The sequence below is a fragment of the Entelurus aequoreus genome, linkage group LG09 (assembly GCF_033978785.1).
Source record: "Entelurus aequoreus isolate RoL-2023_Sb linkage group LG09, RoL_Eaeq_v1.1, whole genome shotgun sequence".
In the NCBI taxonomy this organism is placed as follows: Eukaryota; Metazoa; Chordata; class Actinopteri; order Syngnathiformes; family Syngnathidae; genus Entelurus; species Entelurus aequoreus.
The window spans coordinates 24,828,406-24,854,513 of record NC_084739.1 but is presented as its reverse complement, the minus strand read 5'-3'; the positions used below and the strand labels follow the sequence as shown (position 1 = coordinate 24,854,513).

Sequence of the window (26,108 nt, the reverse complement as noted above, 5' to 3'; positions counted from 1 at the left end):
GACTGTTAAGCACATAAATACATCATTTATAAATTTTGTGAAATTGTATTTGGTACATTATTTAGCACTCTGATGTATCAAGATATATTTCAATATATTAAGCATTAAAAGGCACTTATATCATGTATAAAACCATTCAGTATAATATAGTAGACCTTCAAAAAGCAAGATGTCATTATGTATAATGTAAGGAGCTAAAGTAAAAAAAGGAAAAGGAAAGAAAACAATATTTTACAGAGTTACTGTTCTGGCAGTTGCATATTAGGACCAGTCTTCACATGAGTTTGTGGACTCCTGAATCCTAGCTCAGACAGGTTGTGAAGCATTTCATCACAGCATCCCTGTTGGGGGTGGGAAAGACGAAATGGTCAAATCTTAATAAAGAGATACAGTTACGACTGAACATACATCCCAGAGGACAAAACACAGTCATGCACACAAAATGGAAAGTGACAAAAAAGCACTTTCACCGTTCGTCGCTTTAATTCGTGTAGGGGCTGCTCATGAATAAGAGAGTGTGTTGTGGCGGGGAAGCTCCACGTGTTCGACGTGGTGTGGAGCTCCCCAGCTAGGTGCTCTCTCTGTTAAACGATGATGCAAGAAGAGTCATCACCATGGCAACCACACATCATTGCCATCTCTTTTTCCCTCATTTTGTGGTCTTGCCGTGAGTATGTTGCTATGCAGACTTTGGCTGTAGCCACAGTTACATTTCAGTGGAGGAGGTGTGAAGCCCGTCAAGGTTAAAAGGAGAATGGGGGTGTGGGGAATCATTGGCTAGGGGGAGGGGAGGTCAATGTGTAAGAAAGGAGACTTTGGCTGTGCATACCAGCATCCTCACGGCCTGAGGTTGTTGTTTTTTTCTCTTGATGCTATTTTTTGCATCACCTCACAGCTTCATGACTAAATAATGCACCTCTGAGAACTGCCTTATTTCTTATGAAAATGTAGAGCAACCATAGCCTCCAAGCACTGTGGGAAGTACACATACTTTATTACCTCAGTGTTTAGGTGAGGGAGCTTATGAGCAGGCAGCGCAGTAAAATACATTAAAGGATCAAATCCACCTGCCATGTGGTGTTGTATCTGTCCTCAATTCACAGTTTGAGCAATAAATGCAAATATATAGCTGTAGATAATTGTGGTATTAACCTCCCAAATAATGAAACATGGTTTAAAGCAGGAAACATTAACGTATTTAAGTCCTCAGTAGTTTTGTCCTCAGGAATTTGGTTTCTGGCAGCGGCTGCATGCGAGCGAGATGGTCTTTGTTTTGTTGCCAGCGTTTGGGTTGGGGGAGGGGGAACCACGGGGAGGTTATAGCAGGTTTCTCAGCTGTTAGGATGGATTAAAGGGTCACCAAAACACACAGGCTTTGTTGGGGAGGTCCTCTTTCCAAAACGAGACATAATCCTGCTCACATCTGGATTGGCAAAACAACATTGCACCTCATGCTTGCCTGGGAGGTTTACCACAAGGAGGAATGTGACAGGTGAACTGAGCGATAGTATCTAGCGTTTAGTGGCAGAATGCTTTCAAAGCATTCAGTTTTCATTGTTAGGTTGACTTGTGTAACTACCATGCGGAAGGCAGATTTATGTAATTATGAGATTGAGAATTAAGGATCATTTTGAGTATTTGTGTCTATATATAATTCAAAATCTTACCTTCTCAAGATAAACTAATCACAGTGATGGGGGGCCTATCACATTGGAAGGGGTAAGTGAGGCCGACAGAGCTTTATTGTGTGAAAAGGATTTTATGTTGATAGTATGGATAAAGCAAATGACGTCACAGAGTGTGAAACAACAAGCAGCCATTTGTTGGACTAAGTGGTGGTGGGAGGGGGAGGAGGAGGATTACAGCCAAATGGGGAACGCAAACAGACATTTTTAGAAGTAAATAAAAACATGTTGTTTTCCCACTGGTTCTATGGTTCAGAGATTTAGAATAAAAACATGGGAGATGCAACAGTTTTGACTTTGACAGCAGCCAATGATCAAGTGAAAAGTGTATGTTTTCAGATTTGACCCCAAAAAAATGTCTTACCTGGCAAAAGGAATGTAAGAGATGCTGTACCTGAAAGACAAAGAACAGCAGGTTTAAGTAATGGTGTTGACAAGAAAAGATAAGATACCACAATAAGGGCAAGTGACTGCAATTTGGATAGGTTTACTATGCACCATATGGTTCAAGAGGCAATTGAGATTGTTTTGCTCCTCTGTGGCACTATTTGAATATGGCCCATGGTAGTGCAAAAAGGCAGAAAACACATGGAATTTGATGTCCGCAAATCCAATTCCAGCCTATCAGGTGCTTAAAAAGACAATATGAATCATCAATAGGAAGCAATACTTGAAGCTACGAAAACAGATGTCAACAGCTCTAAATACATTTTTATGAATTATATTAAGATGTACCCCAGGGTTCAATACTGGGACCAAAATTGTTGAATCGCTATATAAATGGCATGTAAAGTTGAATCGCTAAACAAATTACATGTAAAGTTGCAAATAACCTAAGGTTAGTACTATATACAGATGATATGACCGCATGTTGCTCAGGAGAGAGCACATGGAAGCTAATACAAGTAATTACAGAAAAAATTAACACAGAGAGATGGATTGACAGACAATCTTGAATCTCAGTAAAGCTAAAATAACGCTATTCAGTAACAGTAGGGAAAAAACTCAAAACAGATTGACAGGGTAAAATAAATATTTTTTAGGTGTAATAATAGATGATAAAATGATCTGGAAATCTCAAATAAAAAAAATTACAACCCAAGATGGCAATAAATGGTTCAATCATGAACAAAGCTAAATATGTTCTGGACCAAAAATAATTCTATAATCTCTACTATAAATATTAATTTGTTGCTCTACTGCTATTCTTTAAGTCTTTGTGTAGAAATATGGAAAATAATTACAAATGGTCTGTTAGGATTGTATATAATGTTGGTTTCGAAGAACACCTAAACACTATATTTTAAATAAAAAATATTGCAATTCAATGATTTGGTGCAGTTACAAAGAGCTACAATTATGCACAAAGAAAACTATAACCTGCTAGCCAAATATGTTTAACAATTCTTCTATAAAATAAAAAAGAAATATACTGTAACCTTGGGGAAAAAATTTTCTTAAAACATTTGTAGGCACTTTACAACACTTAAAACTTTTAGCATATCAATATGAGGAACTAAAATATGCAATGGATTAAGCAAATAAGTTAAACAATGTACTAATAGGATCTAGTTTAATAAACTGTTTACAAAGTACAAAGAAGTAGAATCCTGATAACTCTATGTACCCGGTCAAATAAGGTGATAATTTTATGTATCGCATTATGTGAATTGCAATTTACAACAATTTATTCGCGAGAACTTTATTATTCATTTATAATTTCTGTATTTGTTTGTGTTACAGATTGAGAACAGGAAGTGAACAAACACATGTGTTAGCAATTGCTATGAAACGGAAAAGGGGTAGGATGAAATAAGATCTGCTCTTTCCTACTCCTTTTCGGACATGTTGCAATGACAAATTGGAACTACATGATGCACCATATTGTAACTGTATGACTGTTCAAAACAAACTATTACCAATACAAATACAAATATGACAGCACCATAAACAGAGAGATCGGATATGCCTTGTCAATGTGGGCAGGATGTCATCAAAAATACACCAATCAATTACAAAAAAACACAAAAAAATCTCAAATCAACCGCTGCAAATAAAAACACTGAAAGCAATGACCATTAAATGTAGGACATAGTTTACAACATGTTTCATATCCTATATAACGTTATAAATGTATTGTACATCACAGTACACACATTTTCTCTCAAGCGTTAACTTCCATGTTATAAAGCTGCATGTCATGTGTGTAGTAATATAGAATAGGTTAATCAAGACACAAAAGCAAACATTAAAAAATAGACAGTTCTAACTGAACCACAGGGTCTGTGATGCAACAAGGGATTAAATGCAACATAATCGTGAGTTAACTGCACACTAATCTTTGTGCTGATGATTAAAGACAGATTTCAAAACAAAGACTTAACACATTAAGCCATGATAGCTTGGAGTGTAGAAAGTAGTTTAGGGCTAGCTTAGAGAGCTCCCCAATTAAAGACCTAATAGACCTGAAATATGAAAGGAATCTGCAGTAGTTGAATGATTAACAGTAGATCAGCGTTATTGTGTATTGTCAGTTAACAAGAAACTTGTCATGTTAGGCATTGACTAACTTTACAAAATTGATTTTTACAAGCCTATGCCATTGTCAGCATCTTAATTAACCATATAAAGGAAATAGGCTTAAGTATGAACTCCTTCCAAGGTATCTAATTTGTCCAACAGCAGAGACTGCACACACACACACACACACACACACACACACACACACACACACACACACACACACACACACACACACACACACACACACACACACACACACACACACACACACACACACACACACACACACACACACACACACACACATACTGTGTCTAGTGTCATGTGATCCTGTCTTAGATTTCAGCCTGAGGTCTGAACTTTGCCCACCCCCGTGTGTGGGTCAGTGCAGACGTCTTTTTGCAAAACCACCTTCATCCAGACAGCTGGGCTCTTGCGTGGGAGTGTTCTCTACCCCAGAATCTGTTAGGAATGAGCTTGGGATGTGTGACTTGTGGTTGCCGTGGTGACGGCTCCCGGAACGCAGGCAAGAGCGGAAGTGAATGTTTCTTACGTAGGTGCAATAGTGGGTCGCAACGACGCTGGCAGTCATACCGAAACACTCTTTTCTTTATTATCCTCCGAGTTGCCCAGGGGATTTCACTGACATCCTTTGTCACACATTGTGTAAATATGCTTATTAAGGAGTATGCAAGCAAAGACATGCTCAAATTCACAACACCAAGGCTTTTTTGTCGACGGCTATGGAGGACCTCAACCCCAATGAACCCCAAGTAGTCAAAGTATTAATGGTCATGCCTCATTATACTCTAAATTAGGGTTGTCCCGATACCAATATTTAGGTACCGGTACATAAAAGGATTTTGTTACTTTTCATTATTGGCTTTATTTTAACAGAAAACCTTATGATACAATAAACATACATTTCTCATTGCAATCAAATAAGAATGTTGGCATTAAATAAGATAGTAAATGTACCAGACAAGTTCTCTTTTAGTAGTAAGTAAGCAAACAAAGGCTCCCAATAGGATGTTGACATATGCAGTAACCTATTGTGTCATTTCTGGTTTTATTATTTTATCACAATTATGAGGGACAAGCGGTAGAAATGGGATTATTAATCTACTTGTTCATTTACTGTTAATATCTGCTTACTTTCTCTTTTCACATGTTCTAGCTACACTTCTGTTAAAATATAATAATCACTTTTAATCTTCTGTTGTTTGATATTTTACATACCTGCTGGGTGATACTACAAATTTGGTTATTAATCCAATACCAGGTAGTTATAGGGTCATACATTGGTCTAAATTCTCCTGTGTCCTGGGACATATTTAATTTGTTTATGAACAATAAAAGACAAAAGATTTTGTGACAATAAAAAATATTGACGTAATCATTGTAGTATCGACTATACACACTCTTGTACTTGGTATCGTTACATTCGATGTCTGTGTAGATCCACCCATTGCATTTGTTTACATTCAGGAGCGCTAACTTGCTGCTAGTGGTTAGCTATTGTATCCTCCTACAGTGTGTTGTGAAGTATGTTTAGCTATCGTCCTGCAGGGATGATAGTTGCAAAAACCGTAGTTTATTTGTCGCCATGGAGACGAGGATTAGTGATTTAGCAGTAGCTAAAACAATACCGACTGAGGATGGACGTTTATCAACATGTTTATGAACATGTTTATAAGCAATCATTTACTTATACAGATATGTTTTTGCTTAAATGTTTCAACGGAAATGTATTACATTTGTCGTTATATGTGTAATACGCTAAAACTGAGAGCCTTCAAAATTTTTTGCAATACCATGGAAACTGTAAAGTAAAATTTCCTTAAAACCATACAATTTGGAATTCAACATAAACACCCATTTAAGTTCCATTATTTTATATGCGACCAAAACATTTTACAGATGAACAAATCTGAGGTCTACCAATGTCTAAAATGGATTGTGCTCATCCTTGTTGGAAATAAAAAGTCAGATCATTGTTACAGATTAGGCCTGCAGCTATCGATCATTTTCTTAATCACTTAATCTATAGATTATCTTGCTCAATTGAGTAATCTATTAATTAGTTTGCTCAATAAATCGAGTAATTGGCTAAAACATTTTATAGCCTTAGTGCGTACTTCAGGGAAAATTGTTTAAATAAACAATTTTTCTGTTCAACATGACGTTCATTCTTTTTTTTTCAAAACTACGTCAATGTGACTTCCGGTTTGGACAAGATGGAGTAGACACGTGTTGAGTCTCCCTCCCACAACTTTTTACATTGCCACTCTTTTAAAACTCCATAAACAAAGCCAGCGAGCGGGTGAATATATTACTCCGGAGTTGCAACCGGCAAGAAATGCCAACTCACTCGACGAAGCGGAACGCCAGAAATACCGGGGCCGGACCTAGCTCTTCCGACGGAGGTGCCGGTGAAGTCAGTATGTCGACTATAGCTAATCTTCTGGAAGAACACCGCCAGGCCCTCTCCACGGACTTCAGGACAGCAATTTCTACACTCGAGACAAAGATTGATAAGGTACACACCAAGGTCTCTGAACACTCTCAGAAAATTACCTCACTCGAAGAAAATGCTACTTTGCAAGACGAACGCCTGCTAGCACTGGAAGCAACATGTGCTAAGCTAACGGACATCGAGGCTAAGCTACGTGCTAAAGTTAGCGACCTCGAATCCCGGAGTCGGCGAAACAACATCCGAGTGGTCGGCATACCAGAGTCCGTGGAGGGGCCACGTCCAACTACCTTTTTTGCGGAACTACTGAAGGAGATTTTTTACGAGGATTTCTTTGAATCACCGCCGGAGTGCGACCGGCCTCATCGAACACTCGCTAGCAAGCCGAAGCCAGACCAGAGACCGAGGCCCGTTCTGATACGGCTACACAAGTACCAGGTGAAGGAGAGAATTATCCGCGAGGCCAGGGCCAGGAGAGGCAAGCTACAATACCGAGGGTACCCCGTCGCCATCTTCGAGGACTAGGCACCTGAAGTGGTGGAACAACGCCAAAAATACCGCGATGTGATGCCGAAGCTCTACCAAATGGGCCTACGACCAGCATTACTGTTCCCGGCCAGGCTTGTCATAGTAACGAAGGATGGTGGTAAGAAGAGACTCGGATCGGTTACAGAGGCTGAGGACTTCTTGACATCAATCCGCACGCAAGGTACCTGATGGGCTTGGACGGCTATTTACCACTAAAATACGGCTGGACATGACAACAATTTGCACCAGGACTGTGCAGCTCCTGGAATAAAAACTGTAAGTTCCAACTTTTTCAGAGGCCTGACTTATGATAACTTTACATTCACTGTGGACATTGTGGTCCTTTGTTTGTTTTGCTGTTCTAAGCCTTGACCACCATTTTAGACGTGTGTTCATAATAGGAAGCAATGTTTGAGTGTTGCAATTTACACACTGGCTAACGGTGGTCACATAATTTCCAACATGGATGGTCGTAACTATTTTTGGTCTGTTTGTTTGTTCCGCTCCATACCGGGCGTTCTTTCTTCTTTTTCCTGAGGGGCCAAGCTATTTGTAACACATTTTGATTATGCATCCTAATTTGTTTTAATCTGACCTAGTTATTCGTATGCACATTATGAGGCACTCCTTGGTCCAAAAAACATCACTAAAGCTACTGGTGCAGTGCACTGTACATTTGGGTATGTGCCTTGTTTGTTTATTTCGGATTAATATTTCCTATATTACTATACACTCAGGTTGGGATGCGTCTCATGATAGTAGGCTCACTTTAAATTCTTATTTCGCTTTATGGAGTTCATTACTGCTACTGTAAGGGAGGAGACTCCGGAAGTTAACATTAGTCAAGTTAGGCTAAGTAAGAGCGAGAGAGCTCAGATAAGGTTCTTATTTAGGGTGGGTAGTAAGGGTAATTGCATTCTAATCTGTTGGGGTTTGTTGAAATGTGTCTTTCTGTCATTACTAGTTTGGTGTTTTGTACTATTTTGTTATTTTTATTTTTTTGCTGCTATGTCTTCCCTCTCTCCCTCCCGTCCCTCCCCGTGGGGTCTAAGGCGTGTCACACAGATTTACTGTTGGGGTCTAATAGATGGCGGATGCTGGTAGGATGACGAGTGGCGGAGTGCGTATCATCTCTTGGAACACCAAGGGCATGAACAACGCGGTCAAAATTGGTAAAGTCTTAACTCGGCTGCAGCATCTTAAAGGGGACATTATGTTTCTGCAAGAAACACACCTGAAGACATCAGAAATTCTCCGTATTAAGAGGTCTTGGATGAGCCACTTATTCCATTCCAAATTTTCTGCTAGGGCTAGAGGTTCGGCCATAATTATCCATAAGCGTGTTATGTTTGAGCCAGCAGACGTTATAGAAGATAATGAAGGTCGCTATGTTGTGGTTTCGGGCACGTTACAGAACACACCCGTAATTTTAGTCTCTGTGTATGCACCTAACTGGGATGATGACACTTTTTTCACTAGACTTTTTGCTAGGATCCCCAACGTCGATAGCCACCGCATAATCGTATGCGGGGATTTTAACTTAGTCCAGGATGCGATTCTTGATCGATCCTCCCATACTCGAAATACACTATCCAAAGCAGCAGAGGCTGTGTCATCTTATGCAAACCAAGTAGGACTTTCAGATCCCTGGAGATTCAGGAACCCGCATGGGAAGGCATTTTAATTCTTCTCACACGTTCACCATTCGTTTTCCCGTATTGATTTCTTTTTAATAGATAACAATCTCTTGCATTGTATTAGCGCATGCGACTACCACCCAATCTCAGTCGACATTAAATTTCCGCAAGGTGTGACCGGCCGCACAATGTGGAGGTTCAGCTCTCACTTGCTCTCGGACATTAAGTTCAAAGATTTTGTTGAAACAGAAATTCGTACCTATATTGAGTTTAATGACACCCCTGACATTGAAAATAGCATCTTGTGGGAAGCACTTAAGGCTACTGTCCGAGGACAGGTGATCGCTTATATTTCCAGGATGAGGAGGACTGAGAGGGCTAGGCTGACGGAAATTGCTAAATCTCCATCCCTGTATAAAAAACGTATTCTGCTACATTCGGAACATGACCTGCTTATGACGCACATAGTAGAAAGACAACTGCGACAATCCAAACAATGCTTCTATGAACATGGAGACAAGGCCGGCCGACTTTTAGCTCAACGGGCCAGGGCTGCTTGCGCATCGCAGTCGATTCCCAAAATTAAACTACCCGATGGTAGTTATACTTGTGATCCAGTTGATATTAATAAGTGTTTTTCTGAATTTTACACTAAATTATACACTTCTGAATGTTCTCCTATCTCCGCGATTTGCCCCAACCCCCTCGATTCATTAACATATCCTTGCATTGATGTAAACATTGCCAGGGAGCTGGGTAGACCCATTTCCTCGTCAGAGATACAGGAGGCAATTCGATCTATGCAAAATGGAAAGTCGCCCGGTCCTGATGGCTTCACAGTTGAATTTTACAAGGCTTACTCATTACTGTTATCCCCCATTTTAGCAAGAATGTTCAATATTTCCTTCAACGCCGGCCGCTTACCAGGGACTCTGTCAGAGGCTTCCATTTCATTACTTCTCAAGAAAGACAGGGATGCTACCTCTTGTGGTAACTACAGACCGATCTCACTTTTGAACGTGGACTGTAAGATTCTGGCGAAAGTTCTCTCTACGCGTCTTCAAACCGTGATGCCCTCAATAATTTCGGCCGATCAGACAGGCTTCATGCTGGGGAGACATCCATTCTTCAATACCAGAAGATTGTTGAACATAGTTCTCACTCCGCCATCTGATACTCCGGAGGTTGTGGTGGCGCTGGATGCGGAGAAGGCGTTCGATAGGGTGGAGTGGGGCTATTTATTTTTTATTATGGAGAAATTTGGTTTTGATCCTAAATTTATTTCTTGGGTTAGAGTCCTGTACGAGACTCCGCTTGCCTCCGTACATACTAACGACATCCGTTCAGCTTACTTCCCTCTCCAGCGTGGGACCCGGCAGGGATGTCCGCTTTCACCCTTGCTGTTTAATATAGCCATTGAACCGCTTGCTATTTGGCTTAAGAATTCGGAGGAATTTAAGGGTATCACTCGTTTCGGTCGGGTTCATAAGCTCTCCCTATATGCAGATGATCTTCTGTTGTTCGTTTCGGACCCATCGTCCTCGCTTCCCCATATACTATCGATTCTAGATCAGTTCGGTCGTTTGTCAGGGTACAAACTTAATATTCAGAAAAGCGAACTATTTTTTGTGAATAATTTGGCAAGGTCACTCCCGCGCTCACAATTCCCCTTTAGGATCTCGGAGGACGGTTTTAAATATCTGGGCGTGTTTGTCTCGAATTCTCCCACAGAGCTGTTTCGTAAAAACTTTCAAGCACTGTTAGACAAATGTAAATCGGACTTGTCCAGGTGGGCTGCCCTCCCCCTATCCCTGGTTGGCCGCATTAACCTCATAAAAATGATTTTACTTCCGAAATTTTTATATCTCTTTCAACACATCCCTATATGTCTCAACAAATCATTTTTTGTTGGCCTTGATCAACAACTTCTTGCTTTCATTTGGCAAAACAGGCCAGCCCGCCTTAGGAAAGCCATTCTACAGCTCCCTAAGACATAGGGTGGTCTAGCACTTCCAAACTTTAGAAATTATTTTTGGGCCTGCAATATTAATAAACTTCTGTACTGGGTCCGCTGCGACTCCCCAGCCGCCTGTCCACCTTGGGCTCACATAGAGGTAGCATCGTCTAATGGTTCCCTGCACGCGGTGATTTGCTCACAGCTACCCTTATGTTCATTGGGGACCTCCCTAAACCCAGTTGTTAAAAATACTATTAAAATTTGGACTCAATTTAGGAAACATCATGGCTTGCACAAAGCTTCCAGCGGTGCTCCGATTTTTAACAATCCCGCCTTTATCCCTGCCTGCTCTGATTCTGCGTTTCGCACCTGGTCGACTAACGGCCTTAAAATCCTCAACGACCTGTACCACGATGGAGTGTTCTCTTCGTTCGCTTCTCTGTCAACAAGATACAATATACCTAATACACATTTCTTTCGATACCTTCAAATAAGGCATTTTATTAAAAAACAATTTCCTCATTTTCCCAACCGCCCCCCAGAAGCAGAAATTGATCGGTTTCTCTCCTTTGACTCTGACAAACAACGTTTGATATCTGTAATATATAATGAAATCTGCTTTCTGAATCCACTCAACACTTCACCTGCCAGAGAATCCTGGGAGCATGACCTTGGGGCACCTATACCTGACGGGCGGTGGAGAGAGGCTTTGAGGCTGGTGCATTCATCATCTATATGCGCTAGGCATGGCCTAATACAATGTAAGATACTACATAAAGCACATTTCACTAATGCTAGACTGGCTAAAATATACCCCAACCATAGCGACGCTTGTAACCGCTGTAGACAATCCCCAGCTGACCATTTGCATATGTTCTGGACGTGCCCAAAACTCTCAAGTTTTTGGTCGGCTATTTTTGATACTGTCGGGCAGGCCCTTGATAGAACAATAACACCCAGCCCGCTGACTGCCCTTTTTGGCGTTCCGCAGGTGGACAGTTTACATACATAACAGTTGGATACAAGATGTCTTGCGGTGTCTGCAATTAGAGAAGCTTCGGTTCTCGCAGAAAGGATCTGTGGCATCTTTCCATAAAACTTGGGGCCCCCTCCTGGACCTTATTAGGGACAAGCTTGACATCACCCCAAGCGATTCGGGTAACACAACTTAGACAGAACTGACCGCTGAAGACCCCCCCCCCCCCCCCCCTCATTCCTTGTGTTTATTTACTTTTACGTTATACTTTATTGTATATCTTATGTATTATTTATTTATTTATTTTACCTTATTTACTCTTTATCTACCTCAATATAGTTTGTTAGATTGAAGCTAAGTTTGCATATATTCATGTGTGTCTATATTTGTTGTGGGCACTAGGCGACAATTACCTGGGAATTAAGTGGGTGGGTATTGTAAGGGATGGGGTTTATTATGTTACATATTGAAAAATGTGCAGATACTCCAACTTGCTGTTGCCATGATTCATCATGCTGTATTGTCTGCAAAATTCAATAAAAATATTTGGAAAAAAAAAATACTACGTCAATGTGTTTAAACTCTGGGTACTCCATGCGGTTTGGATTTTTTTTATTTTGTATTAGTTACACTCAAATGATTACTCAAAGCACCAGAATATAAAGTGAAGCATTTTTTTTATTTAATTGATCAATTCATTGTCGCAGCCCTAGTATAGATGGGACTTAATCATGACCGTGCTACTCCATTATAGGTGAGGTAACATACATGAAATAAGTTGAGTGTTAAATGTGAATGAACCAGTTAAAGCTACACATTCCCACACAATTGTTGAGGTGAGATGTGTGTAACAGTGATAATGGAGAAGGAGTACAGAGGCTGGTACTGTTTTTGTCCGGTCTATAAACAGCACAATTAGATAGAACCCATCTGTCATTTACCTGCTAGGACCGGCCAAAACAAAGCTGACCCACCTGGCAACCGATCAGGCAAGGCTTAAACAAACATTCCCTCCCAACATTCCTGCCCAACTATAGGAAATCATTTTATTTCCACCATAGTGTTGAATATTGCCGTATATCTGGATCAGATAAAATATAAGCTAAGTGTTAAGCATACTGACGATATAAAACAGTTTACTGACATACTACGCATTAGTGTAAAAGCACAAGCAATTAAATCAAATTAACTCACATGACTCTCAAAACTGGTCAAGAAACAAAGTTCCCTCTCAGACACATGACTTCATTATATTCTGATTCAGTACAGTCACATTTATAGGGATGGGTACCTTTAACATTTGAACCAATACGGTAACAATTACCAGTACCTAGAAATCTATGTCTGTCTACAACGGTACCAATCTTCAGGACTGTTCATGTTTTAATAAATGTTCATTTGTTCAATAATATTGTAAAATATATGTTTTTATATTTAACATTTAACAGTGAGCTGATAATAACTGTGCTGTCCAGTTGTTATATCTTGACTCATTACACTTCTAAAAATGGGAAGTTTTAATTAGTTGACTTTGCATGCAGATGCAATTTCACAGGAATCCCAGTGAGGTAAAACAATAATGAATACATGAGATATGATGGCTATATTTGATAACAAGTATTGTAATTGTAAAAACTCTAATATGTTGCTCGACTACTGCAGGGGTCTGCAACCTTTACTATCAAAAGACATTTTGCCTCCTCTTCCACCTCTTCCACTAAAGAAACATAGTATAGAGCAGCAAAACGTAGCAGCTTATAAACGTCTAAAAGTTTTCAACGTTTTATTTTACAAGAAAACCAATCTGTCAATGTGAAATTAAACTATTTCGTTTTCTTTTTTGGCAAATATTCATGGTTAGTCTACCCAAGGTGTTGCACACTCGAGAAGCTGAACTGAACACACAGGCTTCCAGTCTCTTTTACTTGCGACTAGGAACTCGGCCTGTAAGCATTTACGGCCTCACAGGCAGTTGGAAATTATAGAACTCTTTTTAAAAATGATAACTTTTCTCACTCTGGAGTTAAAAAAAAATTTGAGGGAGCCACAACAAGAAGGCAGAAGAGCCACATGTGACTCCAGAGTCACAGGTTGCAGACCTCTGAATTAGAGAATCACTTAGTAAAGTCATAGATGTAAGATTGTATTCGTAGTATCTGCTACAAGTTTGTTTTATTATACATGAACCTTTTTATTACATGTAATAAAAAGCTTTTTATTACATGTAATAAAAAGCTTTTTATTACATGCCATTACATTCATTATTACACGGTAACGGGGATGACGATATGAAGAAGGCAGAATGACCATGCACAATTCAGCCTTTTATTTGTTTTCACAAAACTAGCACTGTATAGCTAACAGGCAAGAGCGTGACACACATTCGCGAGAACAGCTCCTCCAACGCTTCTTAATTTCTTCTTCGCTGCCAGAATAGGTCTAACACTGCAGCAAGACTGCCACTGCCTTCTGCAGACCACACCGGGTAACTACAGTTCCATCCATCTTCAACCGCTTATCCGTAATCGGGTCGCGGGGACAACGGCTCCAGCAGAGACCCACAGCTTCCATCTCCAGAGCAACATTAGGAAATTCCTCCTGGGGGATCCCGAAGCGTTCCCAGGCCAGAGAGGAGATGTAATCCCCTCATCTGGTCCTTGGCCTGCCCTGGGGTCTCCTCCCAGTGGGATGTGCAACGAGGACCTCCCTAGGGAGACGGTCGTGAGGCATCCCTAAGCGGGCTCCTTTCTAAGCGAAGGAGCAGCAGCTCTACTCCCGAGTATCTCCCGGGTGACTGAACTTCTCACCCTATCTCTAAGGGAGATGCCAGCCACCCTTCTGAGGAAACTCATTTCGGCCGCTTGTATCCGCTTGACCCACACTTCAAGACCATAGGTGAGAGTAGGAATGTAGATAGCTCGGTAGACGGAGAGCTTTGCCTTCTGGCTCAGCTCTTGTTTCGTCACAACAGTGCAGCAGAGAGACTGCAATACTGCCCCAGCTGCTCCGATTCTCCGGCTGATTTCCTTCTCCATCTTTCCCTCACTCGTGAACAAGACCCCGAGATACTTAAACCCCTCCACCTGGGACAGAGTCTCGTTCTCTACCTGGACTGTAAATGCTTACACGCTGAGTTCCTGCTGAGAACCATGGCCTCAGATTTGAAGATGCTGATCCTCATGCCAGCCGCTGAACACTTGGCTGCGAACCAATCCAGTGAGAGCTGAAGGTCACGAAACGATGGTGCCATCAGGACCACGTCATCTGCAAACAGCAGTGACGCAACCTTTAGCCCCCCGAGACATATACTCTCTCCGCCATGGTCACGACTCTGCCTAGAAATCCTGTCCATGAAAATCACAAACAGGATAGGTGACAGAACGCAGCCCTGGCGGAGACCAACCCCCACTGGAAACGGATCCGACCTACATCCAAGCACACGGACACAACTCTCGCTTTGGTTATACAGAGATCGGATGGCCCTCAGCAGGATCCATCTAACCCCGTACTCCCTCAGCACCTCCCACAGGATCTCTCGGAGGACCCGGTCATACGCCTTCTCCAAATCCACAAAGCACCATACTCCCAGGCCTTATCCAGAATTTTCGCAAGAGTAAAGAGCTGGTCAGTTGTTCCACGACCAGGAAGGAATCCACATTGCTCTTCTTGAATCTGAGGTCCAACTATCGGCCGGACCCTCCTTTCAAGTAACTTCACTATATAATATTCCTATCGCTACGACACTTCACAGTGCTTTTTAGTCAACTTTGGCCGTACAGCAGTAGATCTAGAACATGTTAGTGGCTTTAGTTATACAGGAGGGCTGCAACCCACGGCTCTGGAGCCACGCGTGGTTCTTCTACCTGCCTGTTGTGATTTTTTTTATTAACCCCAGAGTAACAAAAGTTAGCATTTTTAAAGAGTTGTATAATTTCTGACTGTCTTTGAGGCTGTGAATGTGCACAGGCTGAGTGCTGAGGTGCAAGGACGGCAAGTAAAAGAAACCGTAAGCCTGTGTGTTCAGTTCAGCTTCTCGAGTGTGCAATTCCTTGGGTAAGCTAACCATAAATACTTGCCAAAAAAAAGAGCAAGAAAAGAAAAAATAGTTCATTTCACATGGACGGATTGCTTTACCTGTAATATAAAACATAAAAAAAGAAAACTATTAAAGTTTATAAGCTGTGTTACGTTTTGCGGCTCTTTACTATTTTTCTTTAGTGGAAGAGGCGACAAAATGTTTCTTGATAGTAAAGGTTGCAGACCCTTGGTTTAGTATTTTAAATCATGATTAAACCATGAGACATAATACCTACTCGTAAACATCCATCCATCCATCCATTTTCTACCGCTTGTCCTTCGGGGTCGTGGGGGGTGCTGGAGCCTATCTCAGCTGCATTCGGGCGAAAGGCGGGGTACACCCTGGACAAGTCGCCACCTCATCGCAGGGCCTACTTGTAAACAGTAATATATTTATGAAACAGGACGTGTGTTACAGCAAACGTCTCCTGCTTTTCTCCATCTACTTTCATCCTCTTTACCGCCCTACTAATCAATCAAAGCATTCACTCTGATTTTTCATCGCTTCACACACAGGATAGCTTAGCCTAGCTTAGCCTAGCTTTGCTAGCTCCGAAAACACCACCACTCTAATGCCAGCATAAACGCTAGTACGGCTTCATCTTAGGCTTGGGCCGATATCCGATAAGTCAATTAAGAAACGATAAATGAAAATGAAGTCGGTAAGTTTTCCAGCGTTGTTAGTGCGTCTGCCTCACAATACGAAGGTCCTGAGTAGTCGTGAGTTCAATCCCGGCGTCGGGATCTTTCTGTGTGGAGTTTGCATGTCCTCCCCGTGACTGCGTGGGTTCCTCCCACCTCCAAAGACATGCACCTGGGGATAGGTTGATTGGCAACACTAAATTGACCCTAGGGTGTGTGTGAATGTGAATGTTGTCCGTCTATCTGTGTTGGCCCTGCGATGAGGGGGCGACTTGTCCAGGGTGTACCCCGCCTTCCGCCCGATTGTAGCTGAGATAGGCTCCAGCGCCCCCCGCGAACCCGAAGGGAATAATCGGTAGAAAATGGATGGATAAATCGCTATGTGCATGCTTCAAGAGTATTCGCGCTTTCTGTCGGTTTTTGCAGCTACACGCGGTTGTGCCATAGCGAAAAGAAAAGGTTGTGAATTCTCTTGTCCTCCATTAAGTGTCTTTGACTCTTTGTGTGACGATGCGGGCCCGCTAGCATCACATCACACAGTGCAACAAGTTAGCATGTAGTACCAAACATGAACAAATTGATCACAGAACTAAATACTTTTGCACCAGTTTGTGAATATTTCAGTTAAAACCTGGGGAAAAAGATGAGCCTATCAACACCGAGTATTTGCGCAAATACGACAAACCTGCTCTCACTTGAAACACAACAACCCAACAGTCCACACTCACTGAGGCGTTCGGTGAACAAGCCACGTCAATACAAACGAAACAGTACAAAATAGTGTGCGCTCACAGAAAGTGTGGTTTAATAAATCGCCAAAGACATGCTGTCATTTAATACTTTTATTAAACTAACATTTCGAAAAGTGCTTCAAACGTTTGACAAACATTTGTCACTTTGTCATGTCATGTTGGTATTCCTCACTCGGAATCAGTCAGACTCAAGTTTTTTACTGCATTGACCTGTAGTATTTATATTTTTACTCTGCACTTTTTGTTTTCAAAGGTACCACTCTACCTCTGCCTACATGTTCAATATTGAAGTGCAACTTTGTCAATACTTTATTTAGCCTTATTATTAGTTTTGGTTGAGTATATTTGAGGCCTCCCCACCCACTCCTTAAAATATTTCATTTTTATTAAAGTACAACATTTTGCTAACAGAAAGTATAGGTTATGGTTAGTATTTATTTGTTTTATTTAATTTTGACATTTAAAAATCTACATTCCAAATACAACGTTAAAATATATACCAAAAATACAAGTTAATTGCATTTGAAAGCATATACATGCATTATTATTATGTGTTCTCATTAGATCAGTGGTTGATTTGGTTTCAAAAAAATAATGGCAATAATATTGTTTATTCTACAATAACTTGTAAGTCACTATATTGTTGAGAAAAATTTGTTATCGGCCCAGGCCTACTTCATCTAACAATGCACACTTCTCCTAGAGCGGTTGTCCCTGCTAGTGGGACCTGTCCATATGTTAGAACAGACTAATAAGATACATTTAGACAGCAGGGACACGGCAGTTAGCGCAGACTGCACTAGGCCTATTGAGTGGCTAGCGTAGCTAGCTTTGACTTTTGCAGCCAGCTAGCCACGTGCGCCGGAGAGCGGCCAAGTTAGCGGTTTTGAACGGTAATCTAAAAAAAACTACCACTTTAGATACAAAAATAACAAAATACAGCTAAATAGCGGACATTCGGGATACCTAAATTCCAAGACGTTAGACGGCTGTATAGGCTACGGTGTGTTGCCTAGTCAGGAAGTAGTCTTTGCCATTAAGCTGAAAGTACTGAATTCTGTACTCAGACCTAAACACTTACCATGTCAACGCCAGAAACTGAAGAATACAAAAAACGAAGGCCAGTATGTTTTTTTCCCACTGTAAAAAATAAACTTGTATTTTAATCTTTGTAAATACACAAATGTAAAAAATAATCAAGACTGTTTAGCTTGTTGTCAACTTACCCAAAACGCTGCACAGAGTGTTAAGACGAGACAAAGCTGCGGGGAAGAGAACATGAGAGATGTTAATGTTTTATATGTTTGCAAAATAAGCCAAAGCAGCTAGGCTCACAAAGTCTGCACTAGTTTCAGGCTTGTCTATTGGTAAAAGTAAAAACATAGCTGACCTAAAGCCTAAAAACCTTGTAAGAGCACATAAAAAGAACTCAAGAAAGTTATTTTGAAAGAAAAGTTATTTGAGTGAAAAACAAAAAACAAAAAAAATGTTCCAACAGTGATAATATTCTTACCAACATAACGACGGTCGCTATAAGTCTTGTTGGCTCAAACATGCGCTTCAGTTGCTTTAGTGGTCCCATTAGGAAACAGGTGCTTAAGAAGACAAAACAAGCTGGTTATGCGCTATCTTTAAATATCCAACTTTTAATTTCCGATCAGGACAAATGAGGTATAAAATGTTTATTACTGAATAATACATTTATGTGTTCATGTCACATTTATAAATGTGGGCAGCATAAAGAACATGTACACTGTGCAGGCTGCAATTAATATTTGATGCCCATCACCCCAAAGACACATTCAAAGCTTTCTGATGCTTAGATGACGTCAGTGAATGTAACCCGACAGAAGCTTTCCCTCACTGACAAAGCACCAGATCTGTGCTCAACTGAGCTGTGAGTGGGAAGATGGAGCCTGTGGAGCGTCACGTCACGTCTGTTAGATGAGACCCGACAGAGGCCCAGTTGATGCAGGCTGTTTTTACTACTACGCTTACAAAGCACACCCACACATTGTTTTGTGTTGTACTGTAAGTGGTAAATTGTTGGTGAACTTTCAATTCTGAGCTTGTGGTAATATTATGCAGATGATTTGCTACATCAACAGAAGGATGTCTTCCATGACACAATGACAAAATCTCAACTCAAGTTTCCTTAAAGTACATAACAGTTATACACGACAATAAACATGTCCAAATTATTTCATTATGGCTGTGTCTTGTTTAGGATTAGCAGCCTGGGCTATGAAAGCAGAGGTTGACCTAGTTTATTGTGGCGTCTAAACCTTGTGGATATACGATACGAAAAACCGTGACAGCATGATATGCTGCTGTGAGGTGTTGATTACCGAGTAAGAAATGAATGGAACTTAAACATGACAGCAGAGCATCATGCGTTACATATTGATTAAAAAAAATGAGTAGAGAATTATATGGAATATAATGACAAGTTAAACTTTGACAACTGAATAGAAATGTACATATTAGTTAGTGGCTGCTTTTCAAACATAGTGGCAGCAAACCACGACAGTAAAAGCACATGTTTTAAATTTCAATTTGGGACTTACTGGAAAAGCAGTACATCACTAGTAATGCGCCTTAAACTAAACACAGATTTGTGCCATGTATAATTTAATTTCTCTTTTGACTTGTAAATCAACTCTATAGCACTGAAGAAACCCTCATTGCATCTTTCACTAGTTTTCTATATTTTCGTCACTACTTTCAGTACTTATTGAACATTATATATTTTACTACCTAAGGTATCTTTATATGTTTTATTTGCATTGGCTCAAACATGCGCTGCCAACTGCATTTTGTTCAGGAGAGAACACACAGAAGATAATACAAATCATACCAGAAGAAATTACCAAATTAAAAAGATGGTTTGACAAAAACAGACTCTCTTTGAATCTCAGTAAAACTAAAATAATGCTATTTGGTACCAGTAGAAGAGAAAGTCAAACACAAATACAGATAGACGGAGTAAATATTAAAAGGGTAAAAGAAAACAAATGTTTGGGTGTAATAATAAAGATGATAAAATTAATTGGAAATCTCATGTAAAAACATACAACATAAAGTAGCAAGAAACACATCACAAATGAATAAAGCAAAACATATTCCAGACCAAAAATCACTTCATATTCTTTACTGCTTGCTAGTGTTACCATATCTGAGTTACTGTGTAGAAATATGGGGAAACAACTACAGATGTGCGCTTCATTCACTAACGGTGTTACAAAAAAGATCAATTAGAATAATACATAACGTTGGATATAGAGAACATACAAACCCTTTATTTATTAAATCACAATTATAAATAAATTCAACGATTTGGTGCATTTTCAAACAGCTAAAGATATGTATAAAGCAAACTATAACCTGCTACCCAAGAATGTACAACAATTCTTCTCAAAAAAAGAGGAGAAATATAACCTTAGAGGAAAATCTAATTTAAAACATTTGTATGCTCGTACAACACTTCAAACCTTTAGCATATCTCTAAGTGGAATTAAATTATAGAACGGAATAATAAAAGAAATAAATAAAAAATAGCACCAATATGATTTAGTTTAAGAGACTGCTCAAACTACAAGTGTTCACAGAGTACACAGAACAAGAATTATGATGAACCTCTTGAACCCTTTTTTTTCTTTTTATATTGAGACAAAGATTATTTATATATTTAATATTTGTTTACTTACTATGGTATATGTATTTATAATTTATTTGTTCACTGTTCTGTTACAGAGAACAAGGAAATTGGATAAAATTGCTATGGTATGAAAAGGGGTAGGATTAAATAAGCTCTGCTTCTTCCTACTCCTTTTCGGACGTGCTGTAATCAAACAACTGGAATTGTGTGATGCATTACATTGTATCGTATGCATGTTCGAAATAAACTGAAACTGAACTGAACTGAACATCAGAAATGTATTTTATTGTGTTAAATGTATGAACAGTACAAGGGAAAAATGTCGGGTGAATATTGCATACCTGGAAAGCGCTGCAACATTTCCCAATGTGTAGAAGACGGCGAAGAGTTTGATGCCCTTGCCGGGAATGAACAGTAGTGCTGAACCCTATATGGTCAATAAATGGCAATGAGCATCTGTCAGCTACAGAAAAAAATAAAGACGTCCACAATTCATTAGAAGGAGTGATGAAAGCAGATAGGAAGATGAAAGATTATCATTATCCTATTCTAATGTTCTCTGTTACTTGCTGCTGGGCATGACGTGCAGTATACAAGCCCATTTTTAAATGGTGGCCATGCCTCAATTAATCATTACTTGAGTCCAATAAATAAATGTTGCTGGATGATATATTGTCACACAAATTATTGCCAATAAACAGTATTATTGTCAGCATTATTTTAAACCAAATTAAGCACTAATGTATTAATAATATAAAATAATAATAATGCCAGTATTCCTTTTGAACGCATTGCTAACTGCTAATGAAAAATCAAAGTTTATTGTGCCTAACTTTGATATAGTTATATTTTTTTACCACCATTGTAATTGGAAGGTCAATAACTTTTAATTATCTTAAATAAGTGAAAACAGACATACAATTACTTTCAATCTCTGTTATAAAAAATTGTACATCTTGAAGTGCAATTTTTTTCTCCAGTTGGAAAAACTGGGTCAGGTGGTTTGTTTTTTGTTGCCATCACTTTCCAACAAATTGGACATACTTGTTTGTTCGTGTTGATGGGCTTTGCTGCGCTTTTCACCAGCAAGTCGCAACAAGCGAGTCTCGCTGTCCGTGCATCCTATTTGTGAAAGCTAGCAGTGTGCCTCTGCCCACTGAGACAAAGATTCTCGATGACTGATAAGAGGTTTCACTCAATGGACAATGCTGAAGAAACAAGTCCATGTCAGAAAACCAACAAATTTAGCTGAACTGCACCAATTTTGTCAAGAGGAGTGGTCAAAAATTCAACCAGAAGCTTTCCAGAAGCTTGTGGATGGCTACAAAAAGTGCCTTATTGCAGTGAAACTTGCCAAGGGACATGTAACCAAATATTAACATTGCTGTAAGTATACTTTTGACCCAGCAGATTTGGTCACATTTTCAGTAGACCCATAATAAATTTATAAAAGAACCAAACTTCATGAATGTTTTTTGTGACAAACAAGTATGTGCTCCAATCACTCTATGACAAAAAAATAAGAGTTGTAGAAATTATTGGAAACTCAAGACAGCCATGACATTATGTTCTTTACAAGTGTATGTAAACTGTTGACCACAACTGTATATAACTGATCTGACCATACCATTCAGTCAGTATGGCATCTCCAGGGTATGTACATAAATATAGACAAGGCAAGTTGATGAAATATGAAAGAAGCACTCACAAGTAGTGAGCACAAGATGCCTCCGGCGAAGCATATGGCGAACCATTTCACCCTGGTGCTGTAGCTGAGCGAGGTGGCATCGAGGACCTATCAGAACAATGGGAGGATGTCACAAGACAAGCTCAAGTGACCTACACAGAGGCTTGCAGATTTCCATCTGGTGTTTTAACACATGTTGCAACAGTGCTGGTGTGGCTTGAAGAAACGGGACACACTTTAAGAAGATCCTTCAAACACACACGGAACTCGGAAGACAGTTAGGCAACATGAGGTGTATCTCAATTCAGGAGACGTATCATTGCATGGATATGTTAAACTGATTGTGTCATAACAAGTTAAATGAAAATGAGGGCTTTATTGCCAGTGTAAATGTGTTTATACTTCTACTGTTATCATGTTTGTCACACTTTCCTCTTCAATTTGGTATCAAATATATGTGCAGACTTAAATCATAACGATCCCGAGGGGCCACTGCTGGCTGATTACAATTTGTGCTCATGTGAAGTTTGATCAAACTCTAATTGTGGAAAATATACTTTATAAACTAGGGCATGTTCTTTCCTGTCATGTCCATCTGTGTGTGTCTTATGTTGATCCATTTGAGTGTAATGCATTAATTGGGATAACAAAACATTAAGATAAAAATGAGTTATAATACTTACCATAAACGTAATTCTACCTGAATGTAAAAATAAATAAATAAACGACAGCATAATATATCACCATAAAAGTTACTGTATCTTCCTTTATACTCGAGTTAAGGATGCGAGTTAGATACAAAATTAGAAGTATTCTGGAGATTATCTGGATAAATAGATTACAGGTATGTTACTAAACATCTCAAGATTATGTCCTTAAATTGACGTAAATAATTAAAAGGATACAGAGTTGTGTTGTCCATCACTGCTTTTGTTTTAATTGAATGTAAAAATAAATAAATAAACGACAGCATAATATATCACCATAAAAGTTACTGTATCTTGCTTTATACTCAAATTAGAGATGCGAGTTAGATACAAAATTAGAAGTATTCTGGAGATTATCTGGATGAATAGGTTACAGGTATGTTATTAAACATCTCAAGATTATGTCCTTAAATTGACGTAAATAATTAAAAGGATGTGTTGTCCATCACTGCTTTTGTTTTAATTGAATGTAAAAAATAAATAAATAAACGACAGCATATTATATCACCATAAAAGTTACTCTATCTTCCTTTATACTCAAATTAGGGATGCGAGTTAGGAACAAAATTAGAAGTATTCTGGAGATTATCTGGATAAATAGATTACAGGTATGTTACTAAACATCTCAAGATTCCATCCATCCATTTTCTACCGCTTGTCCCTTTCGGGGTCGCTGGAGCCTATCTCAGCTGCATTCGGGCGGAAGGCGGGGTACACCCTGGACAAGTCTCCACCTCATCGCAGGGCCAACACAGATAGACAGACAACATTCACACTCACATTCACACAGTAGGGCCAATTTAGTGTTGCCAATCAACCTATCCCCAGGTGCATGTCTTTGGAGGTGGGAGGAAGCCGGAGTACCCGGAGGGAACCCATGCAGTCACGGGGAGAACACGCAAACTTCACACAGTTCAATCCCGAGCCCGGATTGAACTCAGGACCTTCGTATTGTGAGGCACATGCACTAACTCTTGCCCCACCGTGCTGCCCGCACATCTCAAGATTATGTCTTTAAATTAATTAAAAGAATACAGTTGTGTTGTCCATCACTGCTTTTGTTTTAATTGAATGTAAAAATAAATAAATAAACGACAGCATAATATATCACCATAAAGTTACTGTATCTTCCTCTATACTCAAATTAGGGAAGTATTCTGGAGATTATCTGGATAAATAGACTCCAGGTATGATATAAACATCTCAACATGTTGTAAAATACCTTCATGTAGTGAGAATGTTAGCATTTGGTCTTCTATTTGGCATCATTTGAATCATTTCATTACTGAAATAGGCAGTCAAGATGTACCTTCTCTTTGATACAAGTTCAACAGGACTGAGTAATTAAGTGTAATGTGAGAATCTTACCTTAATTCATGCTCCTTGGAAAAGCGTGTAATAAATATCAATACACAAATGTAACAATAGCATGTAAGCAACAAAACAACAGTACTGAAGATCGAAATGAAAGCAAGTTAAGGAAACGCCATTGCTTGTATTGACAACCGCTAAGACAAATGACACAAAGTATGACTAAAGACGCGTCAATTGACAATTTGACAACTCTATTATATGCCAGTGGAAAAGAAAAGTATTTCAATTATTGACAGACGGCTGTTAAGTGTAACGTTAGCAAATATACTGCTATAGCACTGTTTGGATACATGATGACATGTTAGCATTAGCTTCGTAACTTGACAGTACCTGCGCCGTAAGACCCAACTCTTCGTTTTCTTCTCGGCCGTTTAGTACTCGACGAAGCTTGTCCATCGTCTCCCAGAGCTGTTAAGTGTTTTATATGTCAATGTGATCCTAATAGATACACAGTATTTACTTCTGCACACTTACAGTTATGTTCAGAAGTTTAAGCAAGAGGGACTTCCTGCCTCTCCGAATCTCGCTTCCTGTGCTGACTCCTGACTGTCTGAAAGTCAGTAATGACGTAGAAGTTGGGGGACAAAGTGTTTGAGAGATGTGTAACAAACTGATTCCAGATCAGCCAGCATCAGGCTTCCGCCTTTCCTTCGTCCACTACTAAATTGTTGAAATTTCATAGCGGGTGTTTTACCAAATGTTTGAATGATTTGAGAAATAATATCAACAAGTTAGAGTTATATTAACACTCTTTGAGTATATTGAGTATGGTTTCTAACAAATAAGCATGGCATGTGACTTGTTGCTTGTGTTTTACAATGTATTGCCACCTGTTGGATAGAAACGGTGCTACAGTTTAAAGTTACGGTAACTGGATTCGTTTTAAACTTCCATCCATCCATTTTCTATCGCTTGTCCCTTACGGGGACTTTTTTTTATTTGAATTAGTTAATGCACTTTCTTTTGATAACACACTTGGACCATTAAGTCGTTAAATAAAATAATAAACACACTTCCTTTGTGATGCGAAAGTCAATTTTAATTGATTTTCAAACAAAGCATACATTCTTATAACACAAAACTCACACTGCCGTCAGCCTGCGTTCAAAAAACAATAAGTTTCTGGTGTATGGAAGTAGAATTGTCTCACATCAACTTATATATGTCAATATGTTATTAATACATATGCATTAGGGCTGTGAATCTTTGGGTGTCCCATGATTCGATTCAATATCGATTCTTGGGGTCACGATTGGATTCAAAATCGATTTTTTTTTTCAATTCAACACGATTCTTGATTCAAAAACGATTTTTTTTTCCCAATTCAAAACGTTTCTGTATTCTTTCAATACATAGGATTTCAGCAGGATCTACCCCATGTCTGCTGACATGCAAGCAGAGTAGTAGATTTTTGTAAAAAGCTTTTATAATT

General features: G+C 39.5%; 1 protein-coding gene across 1 annotated transcript; it reads right to left on the bottom strand.

Moving 5' to 3' along the window:
* Positions 1–166: 166 nt before the first annotated feature.
* On the bottom strand, positions 167–25,285 carry sft2d1 (SFT2 domain containing 1). Its single transcript, XM_062058407.1, has 9 exons — positions 25,151–25,285; positions 25,007–25,084; positions 22,617–22,703; positions 21,250–21,335; positions 18,764–18,845; positions 18,477–18,512; positions 18,332–18,390; positions 2,050–2,079; positions 167–341 (listed from the first exon to the last, which is right to left on the bottom strand). The coding sequence occupies exons 2-9, from the start codon at positions 25,070–25,072 to the stop codon at positions 302–304; spliced, it is 486 nt and encodes a 161-aa protein (XP_061914391.1). The 5' UTR covers positions 25,073–25,084; positions 25,151–25,285; the 3' UTR covers positions 167–301.
* Positions 25,286–26,108: the final 823 nt, after the last annotated feature.